At 40.3% G+C, this 25,147-nt stretch overlaps 2 protein-coding genes across 2 annotated transcripts; one reads left to right on the top strand and one right to left on the bottom strand.

Annotated features, from left to right (window-relative positions):
• The first annotated feature begins 1,719 nt into the window (after positions 1-1,719).
• Positions 1,720-14,872, top strand: gnsb (glucosamine (N-acetyl)-6-sulfatase (Sanfilippo disease IIID), b). Its single transcript, XM_030743220.1, has 13 exons — positions 1,720-2,053; positions 4,113-4,172; positions 4,921-5,124; positions 5,695-5,760; positions 5,844-5,942; positions 7,371-7,538; positions 7,659-7,741; positions 8,753-8,871; positions 11,192-11,295; positions 11,416-11,517; positions 11,595-11,705; positions 12,531-12,641; positions 12,735-14,872. The coding sequence occupies exons 1-13, from the start codon at positions 1,862-1,864 to the stop codon at positions 12,882-12,884; spliced, it is 1,569 nt and encodes a 522-aa protein (XP_030599080.1). The 5' UTR covers positions 1,720-1,861; the 3' UTR covers positions 12,885-14,872.
• A 2,152-nt stretch (positions 14,873-17,024) lies between these two features.
• mrps24 (mitochondrial ribosomal protein S24) lies at positions 17,025-24,591 on the bottom strand. Its single transcript, XM_030742752.1, has 4 exons — positions 24,360-24,591; positions 21,126-21,200; positions 18,426-18,537; positions 17,025-17,568 (listed from the first exon to the last, which is right to left on the bottom strand). Exons 1-4 carry the CDS (start codon positions 24,399-24,401, stop codon positions 17,285-17,287), a joined length of 513 nt encoding a protein of 170 aa, XP_030598612.1. The 5' UTR covers positions 24,402-24,591; the 3' UTR covers positions 17,025-17,284.
• Positions 24,592-25,147: the final 556 nt, after the last annotated feature.

The raw sequence follows: 25,147 nt of genomic DNA, 5'->3' as shown, positions 1-25,147 counted from the left end.
AGTTGATGCAAAATTTGATAAAAAAATGTTTGCATCAACTCTTAAAAGCTTGATTAAAGTTAGATGAGAATGTTATAAATTCTCATGTCTCACGTTTCTGGCAGTGAAAGTAATTACAAAATACTGCATGCTCATGATTTTGGAGTAGTTTGCTTTCTTTTAAATTGTAATCCTAAAAATGAATTAAACTCAAATAAACAAAACAATCAAACAAACAAAAATTAAACAAAAAAAAAAATTAGTCTTGCTTACCACTTACAGCTCAGCCTATAACCAAGGGAAGTGCAAAGATTTGGTTGATTAGATGTGTGAAGCAATCAGTAGAGAAATCTCTTTTCATAAGTAAAACACAGAGGAACATGGCTTATGATACTGTATGTGCACAGTGTTCTCTAGAGAACCTACAAATGTTAACAAAGTACAACAGCACAAAGCAACCTTTGGTAAGCCAATTACAAACTTGTTATTCTTACTTTCTATAGACAAGAAAAAAATGCTCAAAGACCTCATGTCAGCTTGAATTTTAAGGAAATGATCCCACAGTAATGTGACATAACGTGGTTGGTTTTGCACACAGATATGAAGGCCATTTAGTTATATAGCACTCACTAATGAGTGGTTTGAGAAAAAAGATGCAATTATAATATAATATAATATAATATTGAATTTGATGACAGCAACGTGTGTCTTGCAGAAATAAGCAAGACCCTCCCTAAAAAAAGATATCTGGATGGCAGCATATGTTGCTCCAAACCCTGCATCTATCATTCAACCTTAATGGTGCCTTTACAGATGATCAGGTTACCCGTACCATGTGCACTAATGCAGCTCCATACAGTCACTCTCCTGTTTAGTCCAGGGGACATGGTATCCATGATTTCCAAAAAGGATTCCAATTTTTAAATGAGGCTCATCTGCAGCCCTGTACCCTACAAAGGCTATGACATGAAAAGAGGCACTGTGCAAGAGTTTAAACATTATTCTGTATTCAGTCACTGTTTTGTGGTTTTGTAGTGAAATTAGTATTTAGATTCGTTATTTAAGCAACAGTCATGATCTTACTTAAGCAGCCTAATGGTACAAACATTTTAGCATCAAAATATAATTAAAGCACCAACAGTAGAAGTACTCATTATGAAGAATGTCTCTCTTCATATTGGTCATATTTCAAGGGGGAAAATCTTTCCAGCTGAGGGATTAATAAAGTCTTTTTCATCTTATTCAGTATAGGTTTTCAATCTTGTCCCTTGAGTACAGAGACTCTGGATTTTCCAATTGTTTTAATTATCCTATAATATATTTTTAAAAATCCAATTTCTTTTCATTTTCATATTGAGAAATGTTTTTCATTTTTGGCAGTTAAACTGTTCAGGTAAATGTATAGTTTATTTTTATCAATTGAATTATTGATCGATTACAAATCGTTCCATTGCGGTTTTACATTTTACACAGCATCCCCGTTTTTTTGTTGCACTATAGAAACGGATGGATGGATATATCAATTTTATATTTTAAGTAACCATCTGTCTAGGCTAATGTTAAACAAGGTTCTGTTATATTTGGTGATTTGATTGAAATATTTAACTTGCATAAACGCAAATAAATGAATACATAAGTTGTGTAAAAAGCTGTCTCAAAGCTGTACACAGTGTTCTCAGTCCTCTCTCCTCCCACTCAGCGTGATCATATGACCGCTGACTCTTACTCCACTTCCTCAAACTTTAAAATTACCAGTGTGTCTGTCCGGTGCAGCCTCATCACGCTCACTTTACAGCACGTCCTCCCCCTGAGCAGGAAACGAAACCTGCTGAACGGCAGCGGCGGCTGTGTGTTGCACCAGGCCCGGCGCTGTGGTGTCCCAATGGCAGGCCTGAGAAACAGAGCTGGAGCGACCATAAGCCGACAGGGAGGAGGAGGACACTCCGCTGCGTTCTCCCTGCTCGTGCTGCTGGCCGCGCTGCTCACCTGCGGCGTCAGGTGTGCGGAAAGCGCCAAACCGAGCAACGTCATCGTCGTGCTTGCAGACGACCAGGATATTCAACTAGGTGGAATGGTGAATAGATTCACTTTAGAAATATACACATTGACATCTTGGCAGCTTTTTCTAGTGAAATAATGCATTGTTCATACCTTTCAAACATCCTGTAAAATGGATATATTGTGTTTATATTCACCTAACAATAGTCTGGCAGTAGAGAGACGCCAGACTGCACTTCTATTTTCTTATCTTTTTTTTTTTTTTTGGCTAGCTTTCAGATTTATTGTTCACAACCAGTTGATCAGTTAGTTGATCAGCTGAGTTGTGTTAGTTGATGAGAGAATTATAAGTGTTGTGGGAATTTTAGGCCAGAGACTGGATATATTTAAAGAAATTACAAATAAAAATTGAGCAAATAAAAATTAAAAAAGAGCTAAACTGACGATGAGGATACTAGAAAACTTATTGAATTAGTATGCCAATTAAAGTTAAAGTTGGATACACCAGTACAGTGAGAACATACAACATGCAGTGGATGGCAACTCTGTAGCCACCATATCGCTCTGAGACTAAGATGTAATTTTTGTAAGTAGGCTTTGCAAAAATTAATTTTCATGTACTTGCATTTATATAGCACTTTTCTAGTTTACATGTGTTCATGCAGTGACTTATTATAGACGCGTCAAGGCTAATCCATGGCCAATTTAGAATAACCAGTTAATGTAAATAAATGTAGGCACAGGCAGAAAATGCAAACTCCACACAGAAAGGTTCCAGCAGGGTTTCAAGCACCATCCATCCATTCTTCCTTTCTTCCATCCTTCCTTCAGTTATCCAGGGCTGGCTCGCAGGAACGGCAGCCTAAACAGAGAAGCCTAGATCTCTCTCTTCCCACCCACCTCCTCTAGCTTATCCAGGGCGTTCCCAGGCCAGTCAAGAGATATAATCTCTTCGATGTGTCCTGGGTCCAGGGCAGCCCTGGTGGAATCCAACACCCACAAGAAACGCGTCCGATTGATTGCAATGCTCACCAAATTCTTGCTGTAGTTGTACAGGGACTGGCACCCCACAGCACTCCCCACAGGATACCCTGAGGGATGCAGTCAAATGCCTTCTCCAAGTCTACAAAACACATGTGAATCAGAATCAGAATACTTTATTGATCCCAGAGGGAAATTTCTGTTGTTGACTGGATAGGCAAACTCTCACACACACTCAAATATCCTTGAACGGATAAAGAGCTGGTCCAGCGTTCTGTGACCAGGATGTGGAGTGTGATCCCCGATAGTTGGAGCACACCCTACAGTCCCCCTTCTTGAACATGGGGATCACCACCCTAGTCTGCCAAACCAGAAGCACAGCACCAGATCTCCACGTGACATTGCAGAGGCGTGTCAACCAAGACAGCCCTACAACATCCAGAGCTTTCAGCAACTCAAGGCGACTCATTTAACCCAGAGGCCCTGCCACCAAGGAATTGTTTAACTACCTTAGTGACTTCACCCCCAGCGATGGGCAAGTTGTGCCCATCATCCCCAGGCTCTGCTTCCTCTACAGTAAGCATGTCAGTGGGATAAAAGAGGTCCTCCAAGTTTCCTTCCTCTGCACAACTATATCCTCAGTTGAAGTCAGCAGTGCCCTACCAGCACATACACCGTTACTCTGAGGCAGTTACTCTGTTAACTGTGGTCCTGTTTCAGGTCCTGCATCTGTCTCTGCATGTATTTTCTTTATAATGTTGTGGAACCTCAAATAGAAACACATTTGTGTTTGCAGTATGTTGCTCAGAATTTAAAATGTATATTAAAAAAACTTTATGGATTTTTTTTTTTTTTTTGGATATTTTCAAAAGCTGGTACCTGTTCTCAGTAGGTGCAGAGAGATTCTTTACCAGATGTGTGGAACTACCAGAGATTTGAATAATCCAGAAATATCCATTCACAGACAAATGAGCAGCTGATCAAGTATTTAGCTAATAGAGATTACTGTACGTGCCTCTTCTATAAGACAATCTAAAAGTAGCTAACACTGTCATAGTGTTTTGATGTGCTTATAGTATCTACTAATTATCAAACACTCTGATTATATAGATTTATGTTGGTTGTGTCACTTTGTTCTTGTTTCTGTTGTGCAGACACCGATGAAGAAAACAAAAGCATATATAGGAGATGCAGGAGCAACATTTGTGAATGCTGTGAGTATTTCTATTCAGTACGTATACTTCTACTCCTCCACATTTCAAAGGAAGACACATTTCTTTTTCCACTATATTTTTATGACAGTTGTATTTACTTTAATCTTCAAGTGTCACTCTATAAACCATATTATGAAACAGTATATGTTGGGGGGGGGGTGCTGTCATGTTTCACATGTGAGCAGTTTGACTAAAGAAAAAAATTTCTCCTTGAAGTGTCACAGCAAAGATGTCAATAACAGACAAACCCAAGATAAATACCCTGATGATATGTTGCATGATAACTGAGATATCATGATAACAATGGATCAGATACAGCAAATCTGCAAAACCTGACACATTGCAAGACAATCATTTAAGATATGGCACAATATGTGTATAAAAATGTGTATAGAAAGCCTGTGTTTGAGGTCTTTGCAGTTTTGCACACTTTACAGAGTAATAGTCATCATCTTTGCCTCTCTTCAGATTTATATTGCATCTCTTTGTATGGACCTAAGCCATGTGCCACAGGCCCGAACCATGTATAAAGTAGTAAAAATATGAAATGCTGCTGCTTCAAGAAACATTTTGGAATGCGTGACTTTTGCAGTGGAATGTTTCTACTTTGTTTTATTGTTACTTTTACTTCAGTAAAGCATTTGTTTAAGTTCTTAAAGCACTGCGTGCACCAGTGATTACATGCTAAATGAGTCATGCTGTCATGTCTCTGTCTTCTTTCCCCCTGTTCTCACTTCCTCCTGTGAAGTTCACAGTCACGCCACTGTGCTGCCCCAGCAGGAGCAGTATTTTGACGGGTCGATACCCTCACAACCATGAGGTGAGAAACAACTCCCTGAGTGGGAACTGCTCCAGCATTCAGTGGCAGAAAGGCCCTGAGGCAGAGGCCTTCCACACTTACCTCAGCAAACTGAAATACCAGACCTTCTTTGCTGGGAAATATCTTAACCAGGTTTGGACATTTATATACTTTCATAAGCTTTACACTTTTTTCAAAATGTTTCAAAAGCTCAAACCACACAGTGCATGTGTTTACAAACCAGATCAGTACAATGAAGACAGCTTTGTTATGACTGACATTTCCTGTTCTAAAGGCTGTAATGTTGTTTGTGCCAACAGAAATAGTAGGGTTAGGGATTATATGGATTACAGGATAATTTGTTTACACAAATTCATGTTTCTCAGGATGAATTGTGATAACTATGACGTCATTTAACCTATGTAGCCTTATCTGTTCTTTGTGTTCCATTTTATTCATGTGGTGCATTTGACAGGAGCAGTGATCAACAGAAAGATGGACTTTAAATGTGTTTGGCCATATTTTGTTGCAGGCCAGTTTGTCAAAATTAAAATACAATGACATATCACAGTCAGCACATACAGATAATGCACATACACAAATCACACAAGGTGACCCAAGAATAAACAGTATTTTTTCAGACTGTCTGCATAAAGCCCTAAAGATACTTGTTGCATCATTTCTCTTGATCCCGACTGAGCTAACCGTCTCTTCTGCCTTCAGTACGGCAGCAAAGATGCAGGAAGTGTCGGCCATGTTCCGGTTGGCTGGGACCAGTGGCATGCACTGGTGAGGCACAAGTAACATGTAAACACACGCACAACTGCGGCGAAGTACTTCTGTCATGACATCATTTGCTACATGATTTGCAGGTGGGAAACTCCCAGTACTACAACTACACCCTGTCAGTCAACGGGAAAGAAGAAAAGCACGGTGACAGTTACGAGGACGACTACCTCACAGACCTCATAGTAGGAATCACACTCTCAGATTTTAAGTGCAAGGTGTTCTTTACTGAGCCTGCTGTATTTCATACAGCAGGGACATGGCTGCTTTGACAGGTTACAAGTGGTTACAAGTGGCTGTAGCTGCTAGCCATCTCTTGATCAGGCTTGTGATGCTGATGCCTTTTTAGAGCGTTTTTAATTGGATTATCCAAAAATAATCTGGCCTGCTGTGTGGTGCAGACCAGGTTTCAGTGGGTGAAATTCTAATATTTTATTAGCCTGCTACTTCGCAGAAATTAGCACTTATGTGTGTCTGTGCATTGCACCCCTACTGTTTACAGAGCCAGTTTGCTTTCTGTAATTGTTAGCTTAAGTTGATAATGCAGCTCTCTGCCTTGTCAATATGGTTCATTCTGGCTCCAAACAACCAACTTGGTGGTGAGCAAAACACTAACATTGAGCTCCAAAGAGTCCAAATCATGGGGAACAACATGATGACATCTGAAGAGGAATTGATCTAAGAGGCTGTTCACCTCTGAACTCTCTGAATCAGCTGCTGGTGTAGAACAGTAAAATGTTGTCTTTTTCTGGCAGTCAGCATCGTGAAAGGTTAATGATCATCTGATGCAGAGGCTGGTCAATGAGGGATGCAAGAAAGAATGCAATATTAAAAATGGCCATTTAGTTTCTGTAGGACTGATCAGAGTAAATTCAGTCTGAGAAACTGAGATTTTGAGTTTGAGGAAAGATGCTTGGTTTCTTTGTGGATTTATTAAAGGTTAAAATTTCTTGCAGTTGCTGTTCGTCAAGTGACTGTCCATTTATCCTACCGTAAATTTAGTTTATGAGAGCTGAATGATCCCGTTGTCACATGTCCTGCTGCATGACTGCTTGAAACTTGCAACAAAGAATAATAGTGTTGCTTCATTTCATGTTGGTATTCCTTGTTTTAATGTCTGTGAAACCATAAAGATGGGGTGGAATGTCAGTGATGTGCTGACAAATCCTTCCACACATCCTTTTACTCATCAGAAATTTTGCAAGGCCTTGCTGCCTAATTTTTCAGTTTCATTTGTAGCTCGGCTGTTTCGAAGAAAAAAGTTGAGCTGTTGTCATCGCCTTGGCATCGGTGTCTGTACCACAAAAACTTTAACATTGGCCATAAGTTGAGAATGATGTTAAAATTCACACCATAGATGCATCTACTAAAAATCTTGGACGCTTAAATCTTAGCAACCTTGGCATGAAGGTAAAGGTCAAATGTGAACGGTCTAACTCAAGAATGATCTCACCTCGAACCTTCAAATTCACAGAGATGCATACTGTTCAAGGTGGACCCATCAAACTCCACACAATAACAGCATTTTCACTTTGCCTCCTAAGCTGAACTTGTAAAGAAGACAAAGTTTTTCAACAGTCTTGCAGTAAGTCTGTGGCTGTTTGTCAATCCAGCTGAACCGGTCCCTTCGCTTCCTGGATGACAGGAGCCCTCAACATCCGTTCTTCCTGATGTTGTCACCTCCAGCTCCTCACTCCCCGTGGACGGCTGCGCCTCAGTACCAAAAAGAGTTCCAGGACGTTCAGGCCCCTCGAGATGGCAGCTTTAACAAACCGGGGAAGGTATGCCTCAGAGGAATGTTACGTGTCATGTGCTTGTTTTTTTTTTTTTGTTTGTTTGTTTGTTTGTTTGTTTTTTAAATTTTGTTTCTAGTGACTCTCTTGTTTGTCTGTATGTTCTAGGATAAACACTGGCTGCTGCGCCAGCCACCTAATCCCATGGCAAACAGCTCGATCACCTTCCTGGATAACGCATACAGGAAAAGGTACAACACCTAAACTTGCGCGTCTTTTTGCTTGAAGGCACAGTTCTTGGAAGACAAAGTCAGAATAGTATCAAACAAGGAAAACAAGTAAAATGGTGAAACTAGTTATATATTAGTCACTTTAACCTCATCAGCCTCCAGAAATAAATTGATTCTTAAATTTTAGCTGTCAGAAGCATTAGAGCTGAAAGTGGCCAAAGAGAAGATGGGAGCCATCCATCCATCCATCCATCCATCCATCCATCCATCCATCCATTTTCTTCCGCTTATCCGGAGCCGGGTCGCGGGGGCAGAAGCCTAAGCAGAGAAGCCCAGGCTTCCCTCTCCCCAGCCACCTCCTCCAGCTCATCCGGAGGGACCCCAAGGCGTTCCCAGGCCAGCCGAGATACATAATCTCTCCAGCGTGTCCTGGGTCTACCACGGGGCCTCTTCCCGGTGGGACATGCCCGGAACACCTCACCCAGGAGGCGGCCAGGAGGCATCCTAATCAGATGCCCGAGCCACCTCAACTGGCTCCTTTCGATGGGAGATGGGAGCCAGTATGCTAAAATACTGGCTAATTTTTATTTATTTATTTTTTAACTCATTCTTTACTGTAAAAATTTGATTTATGGACTTCTCAGCTTTGTCACATTCCTCCAATCTGAATGACTGCACAGAAAGGGCATAAGTCCCTGTGACTGCCTTTGTTTTAAATGTAAAGATAATTCTGGTGATAAATTCTTGTGTGAAGTGAAAAGAAATCATGGCCAACATTACATTTAGCATATTTCTCCATAACAAAAATCTGAAACTTGGATGAAACCAGGTTAAAATTAGTGCTTCATTTTATTGGTAATTTGTAGGTTTTTTTTTTTTTTTTTTGGTACTCATTCCATAAATCAGAAGATGTCAAACTTTCTAAGGAGTTGTTTCAGATATGACCTGTCTCTCTGTCTTTGCTTGTATCACTGTCCAAATGTTTTTCCACCGAACATGTATGTGTAAAAAAAGTCCTGATGTTTCTGGCAGGTGGCAGACCCTGTTATCTGTGGACGACTTGGTGGAGAGTCTGGTGAAGAAACTCAGCAGTATAAATGAGCTGAACAACACCTACATCTTTTACACTTCAGACAACGGCTACCATGCAGGTCTGCTTTGATAAAACTCCTTTCTCTCATTCTTTTGGGTTTTGGGTCTATTTTTATGGTTTATTTTCCTCACTTGGTCAGAGAATACCGTGGGTAATAAAAATACTACACAGCTTGATCTCCAACTCATGATCAACCTGTGTTGTGGAGGTTATATTACTCTTTCAAAGAGTTCAAAGCCAAAACACAATAAATGCATATCTGACCTGAAGCTCACTGTTTGATATTTTACTATATAATCATAATTTGAGACTGAATTGTGCTGCTTTTTGGGGGCAGATACAGATAGGGAGTTAAAAAAAATCAAAAAACATTCTTTTATTGTCACAGTATGGGGTGGCTGTGGCTCACTAGGTAGAGCAGCTCATCTACTAATTAGAAGGTTGGTGGTTTGATTCCTGTCTGCTCCAGTCTGCATGCCAATTGGGCACAATATTACACCATTTGTACGATACTCTAAGCTTCCAATGTGTTCATCAGAGTGTGAATGTGTGTGCCAATGTTGGATAGAAATGGGGGAAAAAAGTGTGTGTGTGTGTGTGTGTGTGTGTGTGTAGTGCTACATAAGAACTGGTCCATTTACCAATATCCTTTTTATTATCAAAAATACTGAAAAGGAAAACTGTGGCAGCTTTATATCCTAAATCACTTGCTGTGAAGACACCACCTGATTCACTGTCTGCTATGCTGTAATACAGATAGATGGATAGATTATACTATTTGTATGATACTCCAAGCAACTTTTTCTGCAATATCAGAATCAAGAATCTTTTATTGTCATTATACAAAAAGTACAACAAAATTCTCTGCCGTCCCATTCAGTGCAAAGTGAACAAATCTGAACAATTGTCTTAAACATTTTTACTATGAACACATGTATGTTCTGTTTTTTTTTTTTTTTTTTTTTTTTTTTTTTTTTTTTAAATCTTCATATTGGTTTATATCATTGTATGATGAGCCCATATTGGCCAAACACCTATCTGTCTGTGTAGGGTTTAGTTCAGTCATAAAAATGTGTAAAAAGTATAAATGTGTAACTAAGCAGCAACGACTCCAGCAAGTTGGTTACTTTTTAAAATATCACCCAAATAATCCCACAGCAAAATGAAATGATTATTTTTTAAACACCAGGTAAATAGTTTGCTACAGGTTAAATTTGTGTTCGTCAGTCTGGCTGAGAACTTTGAGTGTTTGTGTGTACTGCTTCTGCCTTTGTAGGTAACTGTACACTCACCTGCCACTTTATCAGGTACACCTTGGTGGCTCCAGATTGGACCCCGTTTTTGCCTCCAGAACTGCCTTAATTCTTCATGGCATAGATTCAACAAGGTGCTGGAAATTTTTTTTTTTTCCCCCCCAGAAATTAGCCCATACTAACATGAAGGCATCACAAAGTTGCTGCAGATTTGTCAGCTTGACATCCTCGATGCAAGTCTTACATCCCAAAGGTTCTCTGTGGAAGTCTGGTGACTTCTGGTGAAGGCCACCTGAGTACAGTGAACTCATTGTCCAGAAACCAGTTTGAGATGATGGGCTTCAGCACATGGCACATTATCTTGTTTGAAGTAGCCCTCAGATGTTGGTACATTATGTTCTTAAAGGGATGGACATGTCAACAAGTCTTGGGTAGGCTGTGACATTTAAGTGACTCTTACTTGGTACAAAGGAGCCCAAAGTGTGCCAAGAAAATGTCCTCAGCATAATTACACCACAACCACCAGCCTTAACTGGTGATACACAAGGCAGGATGGATCCATGCTTCCATGTTTGTGCCAAATTCTGATCCTACATCCCAGTGTCGCAGCAGAAATCAAGTCTCATGAGACTGGCAGTGCTTTTCCAATCTTCACCTGTCCAGTTTTAGTGAGCCTGTGCAAACCATATCCTCAGTTTCCTGCTCTTAACTGACAGGAGTGTCACCCAGTGTGGTCTTCTGCTGCTGTAGCCCATCTGCTTCAAGGTTTGATGTGTTGTGTGTTCAGAGGTGCTCTTCTACATACCTTAAATGTAACCTGGGTTACATGAGATACTGCTGCCTTCCTATCACAGCTTGAAGCAGTCTGGCCAGTCTCCTGACCTTTTGGCAAGAAGCATTTTTGCCCAGAAAACTGCTGCTCACTTGAAAATTTTTATTCTTATGCTTGGCTTAAACTTCAGCAAGTCATCTTGACCATGTCTACATGCTGAGATGCAAGGAGTTGCTGCCAGGTGATTGACTGATTAGATGTTTACCTTAACAAGGAGTTGAACCTAATAAAGTTGACTTTTAAATCCAAAGCTCCTCCATCGAATATAAATTCAGCCATCTTTTCCGTTCCAGGTCAGTTCTCGCTGCCTATTGATAAGAGGCAGCTCTATGAATTTGACATCAGGATTCCGCTCATGGTCCGTGGTCCTGGCATCAAACCAGGGCAGATGCTACAGGTCAGAACAATCCGCCACTAAAACACACCATCTGCTTTAAAATGTATTAATATGTCTGGAACACTTTTATTTCTGTCCATTTTTCACATTTTCTTTTCTCATGATGCTTCATTCTTCCAGGCTCCAGTGCTGAATATCGACCTGGCTCCCACCATACTGGATATAGCTGGAGTCAACCTGTCAGTTGTGAATGTGGATGGGCAGTCTTTCCTCGCTCAGATGGTCAGCTGCTTCTTGACATGGACTCACTTTCTTCCTAAAATCTTAACTGCTAAATCTTAACTAAAATTTTATGTTAGGCTCCTTCATTGCGTAATGGCACGGTACGACCATTCTTCCTTGTTGAGTATACTGGAGAGGGACATCCAACAAAAGACCCTGCTTGTCCTAAACTTGGCCCAGGACTATCTGTGAGTAGCTACCAAAGCACATTTTATATTCTAGTGCAGGGCTCTTCAACTCCAGGCCTTGAGACCCCCTGTCCTGCAGGTTTTAGATGTGCCTCTGTTTCAACACACCTGAGTCAAATATAGAAGTCATTAGCAGGACTCTGGAGAACGTGACTGCATACTGAGGAGGTAATTCAGCCATTTGATTCAGGTGTGTTGGATCAGGGACACATCTAAAACCTGCAGGACACCGGCTCTCGAGGCCTGGAGTTGAAGAGCCCTGTTCTAGTGACTACTGAAAGTAAAGTTAATTTAAACAGTCCTTTGAAACATTCCTTGAAGACTGGTGAGACATGCCTCTGTGAGGACTTGGCTTATAGTTTCCAGTAATATCATTATTATCATCATTATTATATTAAGACTTCAATATCTTCAGTATCAAAGTATTATGAATGAAAGAACACAGTGTTTCAGTTTTCCTCTGCCTCTCCACTGTATTCCTCATTCCTTCTCTGATTATGAAATGAAGGAATACTGAATGCTAATTGACTGAAACTAGTATCACCATACACAAATATACAGCCTGGCTCTGTTGCGCTTCAGTTGATATCATGACACAATAATTGAAGTTATAGCAGTTGTTAATTCTTCATTCTATTAATGGCTTTAGTTAATTTTGTAAGTAAATTTACAGTAAGTGCCTTTTTTTAAATGGCAACAAATGTGGATAAAAAGCTAAAAATAGGCTTCATTTGCAGCTCAAAAAGTTCCTCCTCTATTCTGAAAGTTTGTTTCTGTGTTTTCAAGTAACATTCAATTTTTCCACATTTTTCGCTCCATCTTCAGCAATGTTTCCCAGACTGTGTATGTGAAGACTCCTATAACAACACATACGCCTGTGTCAGGACCCTGGACAGCAACCAGAACCTCCAATACTGCGAGTTTGCAGACAGTGAGGTACACCTGCAGTCTGCCTTTTTTTTTTTTTTTTTTTTTTTTTTGTGACACATTTTTGTCGAGATAGATGTGACACCTTCTGTTTCTCCCCAGTCGTTTGTAGAAGTCTATAACCTGACAGCAGACATGCACCAGCTGGAGAACATTGTGAAGAAGGTGGATCCCTCCGTCCTGCAGACCATGAACCAGCGGCTCATAAAGCTCCAGTCCTGCATGGGCGACAGCTGCCGGGACTACAAGTAAAGATGAGGCCACCAAAGAAACTGCCAAACAATGACCACACCAAACTGAGTGCAGTGTGGGGTCAGTTTGTCTGAATTTTTACAAGTATGAAAATGTTTTGAGATGATTCTGAAGGGAAAAAACAAACAAACAAGTTTAACAAATAAAATAACTGGTGGCTGCCTTCCATTAAGTTGTGCCAGTTTCAGGGGCCCAAAGTTTCTTTGGAAATTTGCTCTTTTGATGGTCAGTACACAAATTGTGCGACTTGGTGTTCAGTGAATATGAAGCAACTACCAGTTGGCTTAGCTTAGGTGAGCATAAAGACTGGATATGGGGGAAGACAGCTTGGCTATGTGCAGTGATAACAAAATCTATCAAAATTTATATTGATATTATATACCAGTCCATAGGGATCAGTCCATCTGTCAAATATTAGTCTCAGTCAGTATCGACCTTGTTGATGGCTTTCAGCATGTGCACACATTTGCACTAAATGTTCAAAGATTTAAAGAGCTGGAAGTCTTTCAAACTGTTAATTTTTTGTATATGATTTCATTGATTATCCCAAAACAAGAGCAGGATTAAAAAAAGACAAAATAAACATCTAATTGGAAGCAGATATCAGCGAAATGGTATCATAATTAATGGCCATCATTGATGGCCAACTTTTCCACAGTTGGTGATATTGGTCTACTTTTCCTTTAACAAGTCAAACTTTCTGCTGTCTTTCAGAGCTATGCTTGTTTATCTTGTTTTATTGAGTTTACCTTTATTCTTTTTCAAATGTTCTATGTAAGGTTGTTGTTATAGCATTTCTCCACCATTCAGCTCCCGCTCCAGTGAGTCTCTCTGCAACTGATAATGGTAGTTCTTATTCTGCTCTCTCGCTCCACTCCAACCAAAACCAGCAGCAGGTGGAGAACTGGCTCATCTGCTGCTATGCCAGGCTCACCAAAGCTGCAGAGTGCAAGGACCAACTAAGTCCAGGTTTTGGAGAGACTTGTGACCAATCTTCAATTAGGAAACATTAGATGGGAGAGAGTTAGCACCTTAGCAGTGACTGAACTTTCCAAATAAAATACTTGCATATAGCACCCTTTAAGAAACTTATTTCCCCATGCCATCAAGTGTTTATGTATGAACTGCAATGTTCAGGCATAACAATATGCTGTTAACATTTCAAAAAATGATGGATTCTTCTTGTGACTTTGGTTGTGAACAGTTCAACAACCAAGGTTTACTGCTACACTGTAGCTGTCACTCATCCTGTTTGGTCTTTGAAGAGTTGGTTCAACATTCTGGGGCTTCATTTAAATGCTTGCCATGAGATGGATGAGAAGATTAATACCACTTTTGTGTCCAGTCAATATAAATCTACCATCAGTTATTAGTTAGCCCTGCATGTAATCTTGCCTGCTTGATACAGGTAAAAAATTAAGCAACTGCTTGTATGTAGGTTTACAAATGGTTATGCTAATCTGAGCTAACCAAAAGCTGCTTCTAACGACATGTGTAATGTGCAGAGTTGTATCAATCTTTCTTTTTTTTTTTTTTTTTTTTTTTTTTTTTTTGTGGCAGCAGTTTTACTTTCATAAAAAAATCTTTGTACTTACTAACTCATAAATGTATCTCGGCAGTCCTTTAGGTTCAAAGACCTAAAGACAAAGTCTGTGTCCAGTATTTAGTCTATTTTCAGTATTGCCTTAGATTCAAAGAATGAACTCAGCTTTTTAAAATTGAACTCTTTATTACTCTATTTAACAGTTGCCAAGAGCCATTTTAAAGTGGGAGCTGGAACACATGCTTATACTTTTTGAGATGTTTTGTAATTGTATGGAATTTATCAAGGGAGATTTTTGCACAGTGGTGTTTGAGATGAATACTTTAATCCTGTGTGCCTTATCTTCACACTGACGAGGTGCACGTACCTTTAAAATGTGAATGAATCTACGCTGTGATGAAACTGATTAAATTAAATAAAGGCTTTAAATGCACTTGTCATGTTTCCTTCTTAATGTGATGTTATGGTGAGTGCAATTCAATTTCCTTAGACAAAAAGAAACACCATTGGCACTCATTTCTTACTTTGTTTACTAAAGTCATGTATGCCATGCCCAGATTGGACATGCAGTGTATATCCACTCACCAGCCATTTTGTTAGGTACACCTCTTCAGCTGCTTGTTACTGCAAATATCTAACAAACCAATAAATAACTTAATGCTTTTAGTCTCACAGACAGTCGAGATAATCTGCTGAAGTTCAAACTGAGTGTCAGAATGGGGAAGAAAGGTGATTTGTGACTTTGAACATGGCGAGGTTGTTGCCTTCTTTTTCAGAGGAGTCTGTATCATCCAGAGTCCTACAGGATTAAGATAATTGACCTCTGTGGGAGTAAAGTTTATGTACAGTACCAGTCAAAAGTTTGGACACACTTGTGTGTGTTGTATTGTAGCTGCTGTGCATTATGTGTTAGCACATGACATTGATAACAGTGGACGGATCAGTTCTTTGCACTAAATGTAACTACCCAGTCCTGTGTAATCCACTATTGTGTGTGAGCCCCTCAGCCTTTGCTTATTATTGTTTTCCTGTTGTCTGATACAGGATTACAGCTCCTCAAATGTTCAAGAAAGTGATAAATTTATTAGGAAAAACCTTTTTTAAGTCAAAGGTCAAGGAGGGATATTGCTTCACTTTTCAAGATTAAGTTGGAAATAAATCAACAAATCTGAACTTTTGGGATCAATAACTTATATGAAGCATTATTAGAACCTTCTTCAAATCGTATCGAGACAAAAAAGCATGAACCTTTAGGGGTTGCTACAGTGGATCATCTGCCTCCATCTCACCCTAGCCCCATCTGCTTCTGTCACACCAACTGCATGCCCTCCTTCACTACATCCATCAATCTTTGTGGTCTTCCTCTTGTCCTCCTGCCTGGCAGCTCCACCTTCAAAATCCACTGTCCAATATAGCCACTATCTTTTGTTTCCAAACCATCTGGCTGTAACCTCCCATCTCTCCAGGACCTGTACACCTCCAGGACACTGGGGCGTGCAGGTCGGATCACAGCCGACCACTCTCACCCTGGGCACAGACTTTTTGACCCTCTCCCCTCAGGCAGGAGGCTACGGTCCATACGGACCAGAACCTCCCGCCATAAGAACAGTTTCTTCCCCTCTGCTGTTGGACTCATGAACAATTACCCTAAGACTGTTACCACCACCCTCCACAAACGCTGATGACCCTATGTCTATGCACCTGTCTGATTGCACTGATGTACATATTAGTGGAATATAGTTTACATTCTTTTATCTTTTAATTAGTCTCTGCACTGTATATTTTGTAAGCTCTAATATCTCTGTATATTTGCAATTTGTATACTTGTATATTGTCTTATAGTTTTTATACTTATTTGTTTTTTTTTTTGTTTTTTTTTTCTGTAAGCACGAAGTACCGCAGCAATTTCCTAATGCTGTGAACCTGTTCACCCATATGGCAATAAAAACCTTCTGATTCTGATTCTGATCTCAGCCTTGCCTCACCAACTTCTGTCTCCAAACTCAGCCTCTGATATACTCATTTTTAATCTTGTCCCTCCTGAGCATCTTCAACTCTGCCACTTCCAGCTCTGCCTCCTGTCTTTTTGTCAGTGCCACCAAACCATACATTACAGCCAGTCTCACTCATCTCCATCCACCACCCTGCCTGCACTCTCAGCTTGTTTTGGATAGTTGACCTCTTTCACCTTCACTACATCTTTACCTTTCCACCTGACTCCCTCTCTTTCATACCCATGTGTTCTCTTGCTTCTGCTGCCTTTCATTCCTCCTTTGCATACCTCCACCCCTCCAGGCTCTCTTCTACCTTCTCCCTACAGATCACAATGTCATCTGGAAGCATCATATTCCACGGAGACTCCTGCCTTCACTCATCTGTCAAGCTGTCCATCACCATTGCAAATACGAAGGCGCTCAGAGCCTATCCCTGATGTAATTTCACCCCCACCTTGAACCCATCTGTCACTCCTACTGCACATTTCACTGCTGTCTTGTATGTCCTCACATGTCCTCCACCATGTTTAAATACTCATTTGTACAGTAATGAGAATGCCCTTTGTTTCAAGATGTAAGAGATGCAAACCAGCACTCTAAAGGTTCTTATATGATCCCAGTCTGGTCATTTATTTGAAATCAGGAACATGAATTAATGAGCATTTTGTAGAAAGTGAAACCTGTTTCATCAGGTAATTTTACAACTCTTTGCATTGGTGAGAAACTGTTTTCCTTTAGCTGAGGAAATAGAAATAAAATAAATATGTGAAATAAGCTCATTTTTCAAGAAGCAGACAGGCTGAAACTGTCTGCAGGAATGGCATCGTTATCATCTACAGAGAAAATGGTTACTGACAGTTTCATCAGAGGTACTTGTACACAGCCTTATCCTGCAGGGTCTGAATCTCTAACTTGACGGGACATTTGTAGAAGTGTGACAGCAACGACTCAGTATAGCCAATCAGAAAGTAAAACTTCTGTGGTGGTAGCTTCTGCAGCATCACGGCGCACACACTGAGCACATTGCCACGTCTTTTGATGACAATCTCATTGGCCAAACAGCCGTGGAACGTCCCGAACACGAATCTCCGAATGAAGACATCTTCAATGGTACGTTCAGCTGCCCGGTCCTCTCCTTTGAGGTTACCTGTCAGGAAGAGGGAAAAAAAATGAGAGCTCTCCTGAAACATTAAGAGGAATTTTGGCTTAAGTTGTATGTTAAACATTAGACACATCAGACAACATGATTTTAAGCTTCTGTACCTTAAGATATTTTTTCCAGCTATATTTGATATTTTTAATATTTATTTTGAAGCCTTAATTTTACATAAGTTGTGGATTTTTTTTGTAATAAACCGCAAACATCCTGTGCACATACTGAAAAGCATCCCGCTGGTGCCTTCTGGAGCTTTTTTAATGGAATTATCTGACAAATTATATGACCTGGTATGTGTTACAGACCACCCAAGCCTAATGTAGGAAATTCCGGTTCTTAAATGCCACCATGGCTGAAGCCAAAATACTAACACTGAAAAAAAATGGGCTTAAAAAAGCAAAGTCCAAAACCAATGGGTGATGTCATGGTGGCTACATACATCTTTTCTATACAGACTGTATTCTGTATTTAAAAAAAAAAAAAAAATCAGGTTAGAGCTTCCAACAAATCTCCAAAGAAGAACAAGGACTACTGTTGCCCACTGTGTATGACTGCAGGATGAGAGACTCACTTTAGAGCCACAACAGTGACTAGTCAGCTAGCCAGACGGTAAAAATGATATATGAAAGGTCTTGATCACATGAGGTTAAGGGGCCAATGCGTGGTTCACTTGAACTCCGGGACAGTAACCATGTAGCCTGATCGTTATCCGCATGAGGGAAGCATGGAATACCAATGCTTCCTCAATGGCAGCTGCTTCCTTATTTGTTAAATACCAAATATGTGAGAGACTGCATAAAATCAATTGTGCCTAGTGGGAGTACATCTTCAGTCTCAGTCATGCTCACTGGTGTGCTGTGATAGCCATCCTTTGCGGTGGGCAATGTGGTGCGGATGATGCGCCTGCTCGTAGGTCACAGGTCTGTCTCCTTTCCCCACTCGGATACGAGCAGCTCGATTCTGGAAAAGCGAGAGATCAATAAATTATTTAAAACGGTCTCCTTCCTTGCTTGCCACCCTTATACAAATATCAGATACACACAAATTTGTCATTCTGTAAAATTGGCAAAGTGTACTTCATGTATATTTGCAGCAAACTATCAGACACACCAACAGCTCTGTAATCTATGAAAAACTAAATGGCTTTGTTTAGAGTGACAAAAAAAAAAAAACTTTAATGATAAAAAATTTTAATGTCTGTGACTCTTGAACCACACCGACTGTGGCCAAAAATGTCTCATCTGGTAATATGTCTGTGTAGATTCTCAGTTATCCAGGTCATAGTAGTCTCTGGAGCTTGAAAAAGGCGACTGGACTGGACTTCTTTTTGTTTCTTGAAGACGTTTCACCTCTCATCCGAAAGGCTTCTTCAGTTCTCAACCAAATGGTGGAGAGACCCAGGTATTTAAACCCCTGTGGGCGTAGTCCCCTGGAGGTGGTTATGACCCTCTATTGAACATGTGCTTGAACACATGTGCCCAGGTGTGAAGGGGGGCGTGGGTCATATTTAATCAGTGGTTTCAGTTGAAACCAACTTAGGACTCCGCTCCATTGTTTCCTGTGGCCTATTGAGGTCACTGGAACAAAGGTGTGAATGGGGGTTGAGACGTCTGGGAAGGGAGCTCAGGACAGCACTGTAAGCGGGGGAAAGTTGGTGACGTAATCCACCTCCTCTGTTCAATGATGGTTGTTCACAGTGGACATAGATGGCTTCTTTCACTCCTCTTTTCAAACCATCTGTTTTCCCTGTCCAAATCAGCTAAGATGCACAGGAATGAAGGCCAAACACAAACTACAGAGAATGGGAAGGACAAGAGGAACAACATTGTCATCCCATATGTGTCGGGCTTGTCAGAGAAACTCAGAAGAATTTTCTCCAAGCATGACATCTCAGTATACTTCAAACCAAGTCACACCCTAAGACAAAAACTGGTTCATCCCAAGGACAAACCCGCCAAACACAAGATCAGCGATGTAGTGTATGCTGTTCAGTGCAGTGAAGAGTGCTCGGACCTCTACATTGGTGAAACCAAACAGCCTCTTCACAAACGAATGGCACAACATAGAAGAGCCACTTCGACAGGACAAGATTCAGCAGTACATCTGCATCTGAAGGAAAAAGGGCACTCTTTTGAGGATGCCAATGTCCACATTTTGGACAGGGAAAACAGATGGTTTGAAAGAGGAGTGAAAGAAGCCATCTATGTCCACTGTGAACAACCATCATTGAACAGAGGAGGTGGATTACGTCACCAACTTTCCCCCGCTTACAGTGCTGTCCTGAGCTCCCTTCCCAGACGTCTCAACCCCCATTCACACCTTTGTTCCAGTGACCTCAATAGGCCACAGGAAACAATGGAGCGGAGTCCTAAGTTGGTTTCAACTGAAACCACTGATTAAATATGACCCACGCCCCCCTTCACACCTGGGCACATGTGTTCAAGCACATGTTCAATAGAGGGTCATAACCACCTCCAGGGGACTACGCCCACAGGGGTTTAAATACCTGGGTCTCTCCACCATTTGGTTGAGAACTGAAGAAGCCTTTCGGATGAGAGGTGAAACGTCTTCAAGAAACAAAAAGAAGTCCAGTCGCCTTTTTTCAAGCTCCAGAGTCTCATCTGGTAAAGTGTCAAAACACTTCTGATGATACAGAAGCAGGCCTGTAAAAAAGCCAATTAGAAAATATGCATTTGGATGGTTTTGATTAATGCATCTTTCACACTAAATAACTGCATGAAGATTTGAGCAAAATCACAGTGAGCACAGGATGGCACAAAATACACCTGCCCCACCACTGACATCATCATGTAAATGAGTTTATTTACCCCGTCCCCAGAGGGGGGGAACACGGTACTGTTTTTGGTAAGTCTGATTCATACCAAATTTGCACGAAAGCTGGCCCTAGATAACCTGATTACATTTTTGCCATAATTGGGTCAAGATCAGAGGTCAAGTTTTTCTGAAACACTTGTGAACGTGATAATTCAAACAATGTCACCTAGGATGTTCAAATTCATCCCATAGATACATCTACTAAACATTTCTGATGACTTATAGTTCTTACTATAATAATGAGAATAACAGGAAGTGACAGTATTCTCAGTGGTTTATATTGATTATGATTTTAGCATTTCTTATTCTTGGTTCTTACTTAACCCATTTGCAGGTCGCTAATGTTCATATGCACCCCATTAAGATCTACAGAGACCTGGAAATTAAAATTATGGGCATGGGCAATAGGAGTGTTCTCTTGGTAATTTAATGTTGGAAAGTGACATGTTTGTGAGATGAACAACGTTCAAATCAGCTAAAATGTCTGCCGGGGGTGGGGTTTGTTGTGCCCTGCACCACTTGTTTCACGATGTTTTACATCTGCAACAATACTTGGACATAATTACATTTTTTTTATGCCTGTGATTAATCAAAATGAGCACTGATATAACAATATACATAATCTCACTATGTTAAACAGTTAAGGCTGCTGTATCAGCAGCACAAAGATAGTCAAGACAGATCCCACCACATGTGTAGAGCCCAGTTTATACCTTGCAGCACGACGCAGTAACGTGGAGGCTCCTGTTTCCAGAGAACCTACACAAGCTGGACCAAGCCAAGGTGCTCTGCAAAAAAACAAATCAAAAAAACAGGTAAGATGGTGAAAGTGAAAAACATCAGATTACTGTGTGGGGTTCTGAAAACAGCCATGTTTTACAGAAGGTCAGTAAGTGTTGAGCTTGTGAAATGATGCTCAGAAATCATTTCAGAGCCAAAAAGGTACTTCCAGCTGCTCCCTTATTTTCCAATCTGTCAGGCGGATCCATCTGTCAGCAGATGGATCCGCGTGTTTGATTTAGCAAAGATAAGCTGGATGCCCTTCAGTGATGTGACCCTTTCACTTAGTGGGAAGTAGTGATGGGAAAAGTGAGGCTTTATGAAACAATGATACACTTGAAGTAGTTGTGCTCGAATTGTATTGATATTTCCAAACAATCTTTCACCCATCGCCACAGTGACACCTACTGGCCACTCTGGCCATCATCACATCTGATAATGCTGTGAATCGATGATGCAGACAAGCACTGGACAGCTCCAAACAAGGCTACTTATCATACCAGACTATGAATAATTATGATCAACACATTTAGGAGAAATCCCATACAGACAATGTGAACACTGTGTTTCAGCAAATACTATTTTCTCCCTGTGTTGACATCCATGATGCTGTCATGGATGTCAGTTTCTCATTAATTCAGCGCAACACACAAACCAATTTATAAAGCAAAATATACTGTGAAAAGGCTGCTATGTTTGTTGTGACAACCACACCTGTCTCAGCTGTTTTTGGCCTGAGTCAGACTCCTTGTTTGCAAGCTACCTCCCCAGGCTTGGGGGGGTAGCTGGTAATATCGCGCGACCCACTCAGCAGCACAGAGCTATCCAAACCAGAAATACTACAATGGCTCCTGATCGTCTGTTAGTGAATAAAGTGAACACTGAATATGATGGGCACCCTTTGTACACCATTTTTACTGTCTTTGCAAACATGATGTCATTACAGATTACTGTGGAGAACTTACTGAGTTTTGAATGGACACAGATGGAGCTTTTCAAATTAATAACATCGGTGCTGCTGTTTCTTAGAGGAACATGTACGTTTTTGATTTCTGATTAATATAAAACTTGGCAGCACGGTGGCGCAGTGGTTAGCACTGCTGCCTCACAGTTAGAATACCATCTGGAAGGCCTGGGTCCGATTCCACCTTGGCCCAGGCCTCTCCCTCTCTCTGTGTGGAGTTTGCATGTTCTCCCCGTGCTTGCGTGGGTTTCCTCTGGGTACTCCGGTTTCCTCCCACATTATAAAGACATGCACTTACTGGGGTTAGGTTAATTGGAAACTCTAAATTGCCCATAGGTGTGAATGAGAGTGTGAAAGGTTGTTTGTCTCTCTGTGTTGGCCCTGTGACAGGCTGGCGACCTGTTCAGGGTGTGCCCTGTGACAGCCGGGATAGACTCCAGACCCCCGCGACCCTGAACAGGATGTGCGGAAGCGAATGGATGGATAAAACCTGGCAGTTTTTTATTTTGAAGGTATGAATTTATTGCAGTCACGTTATTACTAAAAGTTAGTGAAAGTTATCTGACCTTCTACTTACAATGGAACAATAATGTAAAATTAAATAATTACAAGTAAACTATTTAGACTGTACTTAAATGAAAGTATAGAATTACTTGGAGTCTATTTTTTTATTTTTAATTATTATTTATTAAAACAGTAGTAGATGCTGAAATCAGAAACCAAATTTGTGTTTGTGGAAGCCTCCATGTTGCCCTGCCATCTTGAATACAGCGGCCAAGATGGACATCACCATTCCACCTAACTGAGGATCACTGGGGCTAGAGACCGGCCACATATGTAGCATGCCTTATAAGTTACTTTAATTTAAAGATCACAAATAGCTCTTTCAAATTATATGACTATTTAACATTGTACATGTACAGTAGCAGTCAAATGTTTGTGTCCAAACTTTTGACTGCTACTGTATATTTTCATCATCTCTTTTTCCTCCTCACCTCAACACTCATCTCCTGATGTCAGGGTTCTAACACACAAAATCATCCATATACACGCATATTTATTCCCAATATTGTCACAATTACTTATTGTCAGCAGGGTAGACATGTGTCAGAGTTGTTTGTCCCCTCAGCTAGGATTATGCACTTGAATTGAAAGGGATAAGAAAATAGAACTCAGTTGACCGCAATCTACTGACATCAAGGGGTGAGAGTTTACACACTGTTCCTTTAAAAGATGGTCCCAGCAAGAGGAGTACACTAGCTTGTGCACAAAGCAAAGTTCATAAAGCCATTGTTGGATGAGTTTGGTGTGGAAGAACTTGACTGGCATTCAAATAGATCTGACCTCAACCCCACCAAACACCTTGGGGATGAACTAGAACCGAGATTGTGAGTCAGGCCCTCTTGTCCAGCATCAATGTTTGAGCTCACAAATGCTCTTCTGGATGAACGGCAAATATTTACAGACTCCCAAATCTTGTAGAAATCTGATCTGATCTGATCTAGCTGCAAAGGGGGATCAACTCTCTAATAAAGCTCTCGTAGGTGTAATAAGTAAGTGGGCCAATACCTTTGTCCATACAATGCATCTCTACAGCATAACACACAGAAGTCTTGGACATAATGTCAGAGATGTCTTACCGTCAAATATCTGCCACTCGAATCACGGCTAGTCCAAAATTAGTGGAGTGTCTTGCGAATTGCTGCTAATGCAAATTACTTTAAAGATGTCTAGTAACGAGTTGCTGTTAAAATGCATTTGTCGCTATTTCCTATAGTGTAATTCTAAGTATTCAGAGTGCAGTTTCAGATTATTATAAGTCTAATAAGGCAAAAGAGTGCTAGACATGTTCACATGATTTTCATTTCATTTCATTTGCATTCTACAAAGACTCCTGTTGGTGCATCTGTAACATCACCTGTTCAGCAAAACAAGTGGGTGTTAAGTTATTATTTAAGTTCGTGTACGTTTTGAAAATTGTTTTAGCTGCAGATAAAACTTGAAACTAACCGTGAACGTTTATCACCGATCATGAGGTCCTATACAAAAAAAATAACACCCACGCTCACTATTTGCTTTGTGGTCATACGACATAGTAGTAACAAATTCACACAAATTTTAGTTTCATGTATAAATTTTTGCTGTTTATCATTTTGGGGAATTTTTTAAAATGTAAAGCATTTTAGTAAAATGATTTTCTTACCAGCAGCCTTACGTTACCAACGCTGCTCAAGGACGCCGCCATGTTTTCTCCAACATGGAAAAGTTTAGCACTCGTGGTGCTAAACTACCACACAGCAATCCTTAATTTGTTTAATATTTTATAAACAAGTGAAGCTTTTCGCGACTTACTAATAATTATAATGCGTCAAAACAACACAATTTCCGTTTCTGTTGGAAACTTTGGCGGTACATCGGAACTGTTTGTTCCACAAGCAGATATTCGTTTCCACCGGACGACTGTTAACGTGAACCAACTGGAAATAGGAAAATAAAAGCTTTAAGCGACGTTAAAGATGATGATGTGATATTTTTAAGCGTTATCACAAAGTTATTTAAACCACGTTAAAATTCATTTTAATATATACATTTTAACGTATAAATTTTTGCAACCTAAAATGCACGCTCCGTATTTTTCTAATTATTTATGATTATTCTTTTGCTTTGAACATGTGCTTTATGGTTTTTATGTAGGATATATTAGTACAAAAATCCATTATTGGCCTTTGTTGATACTTGAGTAGTTTTATTATTGTCATTATGTTTCTGTTATGTATAAACTGTTCGACAACAAGTTTCGCCCTCTAGTAATCGGGCAGCCGAAAGTAGTTTTACCCATCTGCGCAATTGCGCTAGTGGCGTGATCGTTTCAGTCTCGTTGGTATTTAAAAAAAATCCAAATGGCGTAGTTTGGATGATTTTTTTTGTTTGTTTGTTTTTTATTAATATTTGTCGAAGATTGCGCACTTATTTTTGAAACGTAGCACCGGA

Source organism: Archocentrus centrarchus, chromosome 12 (assembly GCF_007364275.1).
Source record: "Archocentrus centrarchus isolate MPI-CPG fArcCen1 chromosome 12, fArcCen1, whole genome shotgun sequence".
In the NCBI taxonomy this organism is placed as follows: domain Eukaryota; kingdom Metazoa; phylum Chordata; class Actinopteri; order Cichliformes; family Cichlidae; genus Archocentrus; species Archocentrus centrarchus.
This window is presented reverse-complemented; position numbering and strand designations above follow the sequence as displayed.

What these genes read in the sequence shown, in the direction of transcription:
- gnsb (XM_030743220.1), top strand. Translation starts at nt 1,862, where the DNA reads ATGGCAGGCCTGAGAAACAGAGCTGGAGCGACCATAAGCCGACAGGGA. An exon ending in ACTACCTCACAGACCTCATA is followed by an intron (nt 5,943 to 7,370) that starts GTAGGAATCACA and finishes TTGTCAATCCAG; the next exon opens with CTGAACCGGTCCCTTCGCTT. An exon ending in AGACAACGGCTACCATGCAG is followed by an intron (nt 8,872 to 11,191) that starts GTCTGCTTTGAT and finishes TTTCCGTTCCAG; the next exon opens with GTCAGTTCTCGCTGCCTATT.
- mrps24 (XM_030742752.1), bottom strand. Translation starts at nt 24,401, where the DNA reads ATGGCGGCGTCCTTGAGCAGCGTTGGTAACGTAAGGCTGCTG. An exon ending in TTGGTAACGTAAGGCTGCTG is followed by an intron (nt 21,201 to 24,359) that starts GTAAGAAAATCA and finishes GTTTTTTTGCAG; the next exon opens with AGCACCTTGGCTTGGTCCAG. An exon ending in TTACTGCGTCGTGCTGCAAG is followed by an intron (nt 18,538 to 21,125) that starts GTATAAACTGGG and finishes TCGCTTTTCCAG; the next exon opens with AATCGAGCTGCTCGTATCCG.